The sequence below is a fragment of the Tursiops truncatus genome, chromosome 2 (genome assembly GCF_011762595.2).
Source record: "Tursiops truncatus isolate mTurTru1 chromosome 2, mTurTru1.mat.Y, whole genome shotgun sequence".
In the NCBI taxonomy this organism is placed as follows: domain Eukaryota; kingdom Metazoa; phylum Chordata; class Mammalia; order Artiodactyla; family Delphinidae; genus Tursiops; species Tursiops truncatus.
The window spans coordinates 78,252,173-78,263,451 of NC_047035.1; the positions used below are offsets into that span (position 1 = coordinate 78,252,173).

Sequence of the window (11,279 nt, forward strand, 5' to 3'; positions counted from 1 at the left end):
GTACACTCTAGATCTCCAGCTGCAGGCATTTCACTTTACATGTGTGTTAGACAACAGAATTCAGGCCCTGCTATGCAAATACCTGCACCCTTAATTTCTTCAGCCACAAACAGGACCTCATTGATGAAAGAAAGAAAATCTTGGTTCACGAGATAGATCAGTATTCTAGTCATGATTTAGTGTTACCTTGGTAACATCTTTAAACACCCTGGGACCCAGTTTCCTCATGTACAAAAGAGGTGAAGTGGTCAATTTTTTTTTTTCCTGTGGATGACTGGACAAGTGAAAAATCAGTTTTGATGGGTCAAGATAATGCAATCTTATAGCAATCTTGGTGGTATTCATTAAATTGGGGGTTTTACACTTCTGCCAGTAAACTTTCTGAGACAGATAAAGAACTTAACTAAAGGTATACATATAAGATATAAAAATGGGTCTAGAGACTAGATATTATGCCAGAAAATCTTTAAAGATAAGGATGAAAAGTATAAGAAATAATGAGAAATATAAATAAAGGATTTGGGGATGGTTATTTTATTAAGTTACCAATATTTACTGAGAGCATGCTTTGTAAAGCCTGACTCCGGTCAAGGGTTTAACATGCATTTCATTAAATCCTCCCAAAGCTGGATAATTTATGTACAATACATTGGGTCTATTAACCATATTGTTAACTGGATGATTAAATTTGATAAAAAAAAAAAAGAGTGGGGAGGAGTAGTCAAAGGGGTTTTTTTTTGCTGCTATAATTGCCCTCTGCTATCTCTCTTGGGATATGGTTGTGTGAAAACATGAGGTCTGGAGCTGTGGTAGCCCCTTTGCAACCACATAGGGAAAGCCAGAAAGTTTGTTAAAAGGCTGACAAACACCCTCACATTATGAACTTCTGAACTACCTACTCCAGATTTATTGTTAAATAGATGATTAAAAAATCAAAAAATAATTGTGAACAAAGGAAGCCAGCCACAAAAGAGTACATATCATGTGATTCCATTTATTTAAAGTTTAAAACCAAGCAAAACTAAACTGTAGTGTTCACGTTTGCATACTTACATATTTAAATGATATAGCAAAGGGCACATAAGGGTTTGTGGGATGCTAAAAGGTTGGTTTTTTTACCTCAGTGGTGGTAAAAATTCAGAAGGCTAAATGTTTCTGTACATTTTATGTGCTTTCTGTTAATTTCATAGTAAAGAGGTTTAAACATTTTTAATAAAAAGAAATATAAACACTGGCAAAAGTAAATTGCTCTAAAAGTCATCCCTTTTTTATCTTTCAGTATAAAAATCACTTGGATGGATTAACAGGATTAATAATCATACCAAAGTGTGTGGGTTAAGAGAGTCCTAAAGGGCAAATGGACCCTGTCCTATTTAAGAACAGAGTATTGGATAAGAGCCAGAGAACAAGGATTTAATAACCTGGCGCTGTCTGTATCCATGGTAAAATATCTTGGGCTAGTTACTTAATCTCTCTATACCTCAGTTTCATCATCCATAAAATGAGGATAACGGTACCTATCACAGAATTGTTGTGAGGATAAATACGCTGCTATATACAATGTGCTGAGATCAGAAGCTGGCACATAGTAAGCACTCCAGAAATGACAATTACTGTTACTTTTAACATTTTAAAATCAAACAGATAAAAATACATTAAGACAAATTCACCAAATCTGATAATGGTAAGGATAGCAAATATGAATCATTTGTGTAATATACCACACACTACAATGGGGACTGAACAATATGGTATTTTAAGATCTACCTAATTTTGAGATTCTAGAAGTGATCATTTATACCATAAGAATATAAGAACTGATTGATTTAATTCCCAGATGCCTCCTAGGGAAATAGGGATGATGTACAAAAAAACATATATTATAAGAACCTTAATGTATCATATTAAGAGTGCCTTATGGCTATAAACTGCCTATTTTGATAGCCTACAAACAAGTAAATAAATCTTACATTAAGCCATTCCCCAATAATGAAGAAGCTATGAGCATATAACTCTGCAAAACAGCTTCCACAAGGCACTAGTCTAAAAAAAAAAAATGGTCATTTAAATTTTTAAATATACACTACAGTTTTTGTGCTACACAGGTGCATTATTTAACTTTTTGAACTTAAGGATTTGAGGGCAAAATGCAATCAGGTCACTTTTATTCAAGTGTTTAAATGTGTACAAGATGAGAATACGGCTGTTAAGAGTGCCGTGATAAGACTTAGGGAGCCCCGCCAACGACTGTTATTACTTTCAGCAATTAAAAATGACTTAGCCAAGTCTACGTAACTTAAAAATCACCAGCAGCTTTTAGTTGTTAATTATATAAAAATTATATTCAAGGAAGCAATATTAGTAGCAAAGGTTTAAATTAAAAAAAAACCCATAACCCTAAGCAATCCATTGGAGTGAAACCCTGTTCTACAAAGAGGCAGAGAACTAGCTCTGAATGTTCAAGGTAAATTCCAGATTGGTATATCCTTAATATATAATAAAAAAGGGTCCTAGAATTTATCTACCCACTCATCTTCAGTTTACTTTCCTCAGGCAATCTCCTCCATACCCACTTTCAACCAACAAGTCATATGTTACATATCTGCTCAAATGTGATATCTTTATTTTCTTTTATTGGAGTATAGCTGCTTTACAATGTTGTGTTAGTTTCTGCTGTACAGCAAAGTGAATCAGCTATATGTATACATATATCCCCTTCTTTTTGGATTTCCTTCCCATTTAGGTCACCACAGAGCAATGAGTAGAGCTCCTTGTGCTACAAATTCTGTTCTCATTAAATATCTATTTTATACACAGTAGTGTATATATGTCAACCCCAATCTCCCAATTCATCCCACCCCCTCTTTCTCCCCTTGGTGTCCATACGTTTGTTCTCTACGTGTGTGTCTCTATTTCTGCTTTGCAAATACGTTCATCTGCACCATTTTTCTAGATTCCACATATATGTGTTAATGTACGATATTTGTTTTTCTCTTTCCGACTTACTTCACTCCAAGAGAGGATCTTTGCCTGATCATCAATCTAAAATGGCAGTCCTGTCGCTATACCCTAATCCCACTTTAATTCATAGCACTTACTACCTGCTGATACTATATATATATGTATATATTTTGTCTGTCTAGATAAGAATTAGAACACAGCTTCATGAGTAGAGGCTTCATCTGCCATGTTCACTGATGCACCCTTAACATTGAAATGGTGGTTGATACAAAGTAGGCTCAACCCAATCCTCTCTTCAGAACTCTACACCTAAATACCCAACTGCTTATTCTACATCTCTCTCTATAGCTCTTTAGTGGCTAAATTCAACATTTCCAAAAGCGACTAGTGATCTACACCCAATCCCACCAACAACAACAACAGCAAAAGTCAGTAATGGCACCTAATCACCTGACAACCTTTGCCAAAAATTTTGGAGCCATCCTTGATTCCTCCCTTCCTGTGTTCACCATATCCAACCACCAAGCACTTCTATCTCTCAGATTGGTAACTCTTCTCTATCTCAACTTTCCATGCTAGTCCATGCCATCATTATCTTCAATCTGACTACAACAATATTCACCTAACTAATTTCCTGCCTCTTGCTCCCTCCAAAATTTTAAAATACCACCATCATGCTTCACTGGTTTCCTACTTCTCTTCAAATTTAAAACAAACAAACAAACAAACCTTAACATGGTCTTTGGCCCAAGCTACTTCTACAGGCTCAAGAAGGGACTGCTAAAACAACTAGAGGACTTCCCTGGTGGCGCAGTGGTTAAGAATCTGCCTGCCAATGCAGGGGCATGGGTTCGAGCCCTGGTCTGGGAAGATCCCACATGCTGACATTAATCATCAATGTCAGTAAAATGGTCTTTTATTTTTAAGTGCTTTTACTTATGTTGTTTGCATTCTTAGATTCTTCTTGTCTTCATTTTGCCCGAAAACTTGTTTCTTAAAATAGTTTGCACAGGGACTTCCCTGGTGGTCTGGTGGTTGAGAATCCGCCCGCCAATGCAGGCGACACGGGTTCGAGCACTGATCCGGGAAGATCCCACATGCCGCAGAGCAACTAAGCCAGTGTGCCACAACTACTGAGCCTGCGCTCTAGAGCCTGCGAGTCCCAACTACTGAGCCCACGCACCACAACTTCTGAAGCCTGCGTGCTTAGAGCCGGTGCTCCACAAGAGAAGCCACCGCAATGAGAAGCCTGAGCACTGCAACGGAGAGTAGCCCCTGCTCGCTGCAACTGGAGAAAGCCCGCACGCAGCAACGAAGACCCAACACAGCCAAACATAAATAAATAAAATTTTTTAAAAAATGACTGGCCTCTTATTTTGACACTGCCTTTACAATATTTAGTAAAATTTACCTGCTAAGACTCAAACACATGAAAAAAATAAAATCTGAGATTTTATAAGGTCTATGACATTCATAACACAAATGTTTCTATGTCATATTAAAACGGTTAGTTACTTTTTAAAATACTCATTGGGCATATATATCTACAGGTGCAGATATGGAAATATGCCCAAGACACATTGTTTAAAAAAAAAAAGTCATGATGCAGAATGGTATGTAGAGTATAAACTCTTTGCTGTTTAAAAAAAAATCAAAGCGGTAGGGAACTGGAACAGATGTATACATAAGTAAAGAAACTGAGGGTTAAGGGACAGGGAAGAAGATGTACTGAAACTTACCCTTTCTGTGTACTGTTCAAAATAATTTTTATTTTTTATTATATATATAGTTTGTACATTATGTACAAAATGCATATTATTTTGTATTTAATTATTATCATGTATATTTTACTTTTCCAATTTTTAAATAATCTTTCAAAAAGATTTATCAGAAAATAAGAAAATTAGTATTAGTTGAACTGAAATTTTAAAATCTCCATATTTACTCTTCCTCACGTTCCTTCAAAAACAAAATAAACCCTAAAGAACTTAATCCCTCTAATCTGAGCCAAAAATTAAAAGGCAAAAAAATATCTTATGCCTCTTCAGCAGCTAGATATAGTTTTTCTAGTCACCATCTCCTTGATGACCAAATCAAAAGAAGGAAAGTTCCAAGTTTATGATTACGTTTAGTTTAGAAGTTCAAATGAGATCCAAGTTAGTCCCATCTACTTCCTATGTATGAAAATTAAACTCATTCCTACCTTGATTTGACAATTTCTTTCTCATATATATCTTCAATCACCTGTTAAAATATAAAAATGTTTAATATCTCAAATAACTTTTTTTCAGACTCGAAATTGAGAGTTTTCAATTACTGAGATTACAAAAAACAAGGTGGTTTAGGAAAGCTATCAAATATCACTGCTATTGAAATAATATTTAAGAGATTTTTTATAATCCCATTATATCCCTCAAAATGTAAAATAACAGAAAGCAAAGCAGTAGGAAAAAATAAATAATAAAATAGATCTAAATAAAAATAATTCTAGAAATAATTATTAAAATCATGTATTTATTTCATTTCTAGGGAAAATAAAAATTCACAAGATCAGGATATTTTTTAAAACTTAACGAAGTATATAAATGTTAACAGGCTCCACCTAAGAGTTTTAACAAAGTGCTTTCAAAAACCAGAAAGTAAACTGAAAGTGCAAAGACATAACAGAAGCAAATGCTAATCATTACATCCTGTTTTCCAAGCACATATGATAAAACCTCAGAATTTCCACTTACTTGGGTTAGGGTGGGTAGGATGGTATAATACATAAGAATTCAGGTTCTGGGGTTGGAAGCCTGGTTCAAACCATCCACCTTTACTGCTGGAGACTACAACCTTTGCAAATGCATGACTGCTCTAAGGCTCAGTTTCCCAGTATACAAAAAGGATCTAATAATAAGTACCCCGTGGGGTTGCTATAAGACAACACATGTAAAGAATTCAGTACAGGTCCTGGCACATGGTAAGCCTTTAATAACAGTTATCAGTAGGAGAAGTAATAGTAGTGCTAGTGACAAGAGTAGTTGAAAAAAAAACTTACTCTAAAATTATGAAGTACTTTAACATGGTATAATATAATATTATTTTACGGCAACTATGTCTTTTAACTGCTCAAAGTATACTTCTCAAATAAATGTTTGTGGGTGGTAAAGGGAGGAAGACAATGAGGCAAGCAAGTCTTGAATTTGTATGAAATTTTCTGTCATTGCTTTTCTGTTTATCAAAATCCAAATTAAATAATAAAATGATGGGTATAATCTTCTTTAAATACCAACTTATACATAGCTTCATCTAGTGTTAACTAAAATGATCTGAATATAAATTTAATCTCTAAAAACCTTGATCTAATTAAGTTCAACTCAATCTAGTAGTTTCATAAAGATATTTTTGTTATTAATGAAAAATGACCCTAGGAACCCCCAGACCCAACATGTACAAGCACAAACATACACAAACAGCATATAGTAAGATAAAGCAACCTGGCTGATAATTATGAGTAATTAAGGTATGTCAAGTTTATGAATATCCTCCTGATGAATAAAATGGGATTGCTGGCAAACAAAAATATATTTATAAATAAAACATTTAAGCTAAACTAATGTGAGAAATTTGGGATTAAGTTCAGTTTTTATAAGAGGGCCTAGATTATCACAATTCAATTTACAATGGCAAACTTAAAGCGAGTCTTCACTACTTGTTAAATGGCATGTGTATGTTAGCTCTATAAGACCTCTCTTTAAGAACCTATGTCAATGAGAATTAATCCTCCATTAGGAATCCTGCCTTTCGTTTATTCTAAATTGTGTCACCTGAATCCTAAGTCCCTTCCCTAATTGAATATGACTGGCCCTCAGTCATCTAATTCTCTAAACAACTTCCACCTCTTCCACCATTATTACAGATCTTTCAGTTCATCAACCTAAAAATAAAAGAGAAAACAATAGATTTTATCCTAGATGATCTGTCAAAAAAACTGTAGGAAGGGGCTTCCCTGGTGGCGCAGTGGTTGGGAGTCCGCCTGCCGATGCAGGGGACGCAGGTTCGTGTCCCGGTCTGGGAAGATCCCACATGCCGTGGAGCGGCTGGGCCCGTGAGCCATGGCCGCTGAGCCTGCGCGTCCGGAGCCTGTGCTCCACAACGGGAGAGGCCACAACAGTGAGAGGCCCGCGTACCGCAAAAAAAAAAAAAAAAAAACTGTAGGAAAACTGATGTGTATTTACAAAGATATTCATTACATGATCACCTAATAATGATAAATCAGAGCAATCTAAGAATCTATAAACAGGAAAATCCACACACATTTTTTAAAAAGCTTAAAGGAAATAAATAACTATCTCTGGGTAGTTATTTTTATTTTCTTATGTGTAGCTTCTGTATTTTCCAAATTTTCTATTATGAGTAATTATTAGCTTAGAAAACCATTCATTTTAACTTTTAAAAAAATTATGAAGAGCTTCTGTCGAATTAGCTCTTGAAAAAGATACAAAGAGCATACCTATTCAAAAGGGATGCTGCAAACCAAAAATACTTACCTTTATGTCAAAAGGTGATTTTTTCTTGATATGGGGAGCCCAGTATTTACAAGCTAACTGCAAAAGTAAACAGTATAAACAGTAAGTCATAGATTCATACCACTGAAGATTCATACCACTAACAGACTGAGATCATTCAGAAACAAGCTGTTTCTTAACAGGGCACTACTGGCGCAGGGCGAGGCGATAGAGTAATTTACCTATTAAGGGGACTATATGGGCTTGCAGACCAGTGAGCATCTTCGGGCCCAATCCACTGAATGCCAGTAATGCCCTGCATGGCACCCTGCCACTATGATTTAAAAAAAAACAAAATTTATTTTAAACTACTCCTATGGAAACAATAGGGTGAAGTTAATAACCACAGTCAAACACCTTCAACATAGAGCTAACGAAACCCAGGTCTAGAAAGATTAAATGAGCTGCCCAAGACTACAATCAGTTAACAGGTGAGCCAGTACTAAAAAACAGATTCAAAATCCTCAGGAATGTTGATTTGCAAAACAATAATCTTTAAGTGATTAGTACACATTCAGGCACACCTAAACAAAACCTAAAAAAAATTGTTGTTTATCAGTGGGTTATTACCAAGAATAAAAGAGTCAGTATGTTATATTTCAGCAAAGCAGGTTTTACCTGAAAAATGTGAATTTAAATACATATACAAGGAGACCTCAGAGATATTTCAGGTTTGGTTCCAGACCACCACAATAAAGTGACGACCTCAATAAAGCAAGTCACATGAATTTTTTGGTTTCCCAGTACATATAAAGGTTATAATTTACACTATACTGTAGTCTATTAAGTGGCAATAGCATTATGTCTTAAAAAAAACAATGAACATACCTTAATTTAAAAATACGTTATTGCTAAAAATGCTAACCATCATTAAAAAAAGTGAGATCAGGGCTTCCCTGGTGGCGCAGTGGTTGAGAGTCCGCCTGCCGATGCAGGGGACGCAGGTTCGTGCCCCCGTCTGGGAAGATCCCACATGCCGTGGAGCGGCTGGGCCCGTGAGCCATGGCCGCTGAGCCTGCGCGTCCGGAGCCTGTGCTCCACAACGGGAGAGGCCACAACGGTGAGAGGCCCGCGTACCGCAAAAAAAAAAAAAAAAAAAAAAAAGTGAGATCACAGAGTTCAGATATCTGATCTTCTTAAAACTAAATTTTAACCTCTACATCTTACTTATTCAATAATAATTAAAAAGCCCCTTCTCTGGTCAGGTGTGCCAGGTGCTCAGAAATAACGGAGGAGGAGGGGCAGAGAAATGGTAGGATCCCTTCATACTCTCTGTCCTCATCTCATACCATCCTCCCTCTTACTTCTTAAGTTCGCTCTCCTGGCTTCTTTACATACACACCATAAGGCATTTCCACTTGCTACTCCCTGGACTGTTTCCCTGCTCTTCCCCAGACTGGCTCCTTTTTTGCATTCAGGTCTTAGCTTTTGCATTCAGGTCTTAGCTCATTCGGGTCTTAGTCAGGACTCTCCTGACTGCTCTTCATAAACCCCACCCAGTCTGCCACAATGCCGTTTCATTTTCCTGATAGCAATAATCACTGTCTGAAACTACACTGTTCATTTGTCTCACTCATCCCTCTAAAATGTAAGATCCCTGAGGGGAGGAAACTAATAACTTTTACCACAAAAATTCAAGCAATGGGAAAAGGGAGTTCTAGTCTAATTTGTCCAGAAAAACCTCTCCAAATTAATGTAGATGGATGACAGTGAATTAACCATATAAGAAAAGGTAGGGGAAAAAAATGAAGTAGAGGGAACAATGTTGAAAGGAGGTGCCAGGAGGTGAAACATTGCATGGCACAAATAAATTGCAGTTCAGTATGGCTAAACACTGTGAGAAAAGGAGGAAAAAAAGAGAGGAAATTGGATATAAGCATGGGTCAGATCACAAAACAAGGTGAATGATTTCAGTCATTATCCTAAGGGCAATTAGAACTCTTTAAGAAAGCATTCAAAATGACTCTTATGCTTCTGCCTTGGCAAATTTGCTGAAACAGGGCACAGAGAAGAAAGAAGCAAGTGAGTAATAAGTTCTGTATAGAGTTACTTGCACTCTTATCCAACACCCAAAGCAACAAATAAGGATTAGGAAAGTTGCTCAGCGCTACAGGGCTATGTTTCCCCATTCAAAGCCAACCGCGGTTCACCATGCAACACAATAAACAGGTTTTAAATGAACGCTCTCTGACCACGGGATTGCTCTCTTCGTAGATGCATGTATTTGGAGCAGGTGTCTTGTCAAATTCTCACCATTCCCTTCAAAGATCTAGGTTACTCTAAGGTTAAGGATAAGCCTATCCCTCCTTCGACCCTCAGTTCAGTATCACCTCTGCTATGGAACCTTCTTGCCAGTCTCAGGTGACTGGGGTGGTTCCTTCTGTGAATCCGTCTCTCCTGCGACGAACTCTAACATAGAAAAGCTCGCATAATAACTTTCTTTTCATGTGTCTGTCTCCCCCGGAACATGAACTCCTCGGGGCAGAGCCTCTTTCACCACGGTCTCCCCAACAGCTAGCACAGTTGCTGGTACACAGCACGTACTCTTTAGTAAAAAGACTTGAGTGTATGAATTGACAAACGAATGCCTCGTCGGTGCTCCCGTTCCCAAGAAAAATCCCACGTCCTGGCCTCGGGGCTTCAGCGTCCCACCCCTTCACACACACCAGACTCGCCCAAGCGCACCTGGGTCACGAACTCCGCGTTGATCTGGGACACCGTAGGGGCCACGATTTTCTTGGGCTGAGCAGGGGCCGTCATGGCAGCACTCTCCTTCCGCTCCAGTGGAAAACAAAGGACCGCTCCGAGCAGCGGTGAACCCGATACACTTCCCGCTAAGAAGCGACTGCGGCTGCCTAACTCCGAGATGCAAATACCCGCGGAGCAGAATATCCTCAACGCTTACAGACCACAGGGATCGCCTACCGCAGCTTGTACATCCTTCAAGAAGCGGAACAGAGCGGGGCCGGAAGTGCATGCAAGCGCTGGTTTTGAGCTAGAGAGGCAAGGGCTTCGACCTCCCCCTCCTGCTCCCTAGCGGGAAGCTGAGAGAAAACACCCAGGGAGACGGGATTGATGTCTCAGTGACCAGGTAGATGGTGTTGGTTAAGGTTTTCTTGTGGTAGGGTCGGGGAGGGAGAGGGAGACTTGGAGTTTCTTCCAACCCTATAAAAAGTATTAGTGAAAAAAAAAACCAAACGGGGAATGCGAGGCTTGATTTTCACTGTTTTTTAACAGATTCATGGAAATATAAATTAGCATATAATGGACTGCACATATTTAGGGTGTAAAATTTGATTTGTTTAAAATAGTCATACATATGTGAAACCATCACCAAAGTCATAATAATAAGCATATCCAATGTCTCTAAAATTTTCCTAGTCCCTTTTGCAATCCATCCCTATCCCAGTTCTACCCACCCATTCTCAGGCAATCACTCATCTGCTTTCTGTCGCTATAGATTAGTATCCTTTTTATAGAATTTTATAAATATGAAAATAATACAGTACCTTTTTTCTTTCTTCTTTCACTCAACATAATGATTTTGAGATTCATCCATGTTGATGCATGTATTAATAGTTGGTGCCTTTTTATTGTTGAGTGGTATTCTATTTTATGGACACACCACAGTTTGTTAATCTGCTCATCTGTGGATGAACATTGAATTGTTTCCAGTTTTTGACTACTGCAAATAATGCTGCTAAGATCATTTGTGTATATATGTCTTAATGTAGACATGTGTTTCCCTTTCTTTTAAGTAAATACCTA

At 37.7% G+C, this 11,279-nt stretch overlaps 1 protein-coding gene across 4 annotated transcripts in view; it reads right to left on the reverse strand.

Moving 5' to 3' along the window:
* Nucleotides 1–10,468, reverse strand: part of AQR (aquarius intron-binding spliceosomal factor) — a 111,562-nt gene extending 101,094 nt beyond the window's left edge. For 2 of the 4 annotated variants that reach the window (XM_019935245.3, XM_019935242.3), the window contains exons 1-3: nucleotides 10,197–10,468; nucleotides 7,494–7,550; nucleotides 5,165–5,205 (exon numbers count right to left, since the gene is read on the reverse strand). In XM_019935245.3, the coding sequence (XP_019790804.2) occupies nucleotides 5,165–5,205; nucleotides 7,494–7,550; nucleotides 10,197–10,271 (173 nt within the window). In that variant the 5' untranslated portion in view covers nucleotides 10,272–10,468. The remainder of the gene's footprint in view (nucleotides 1–5,164; nucleotides 5,206–7,493; nucleotides 7,551–10,196) is intronic. The other 2 variants (XM_019935243.3, XM_019935244.3) reach the window with 2 other exon arrangements.
* Nucleotides 10,469–11,279: the final 811 nt, after the last annotated feature.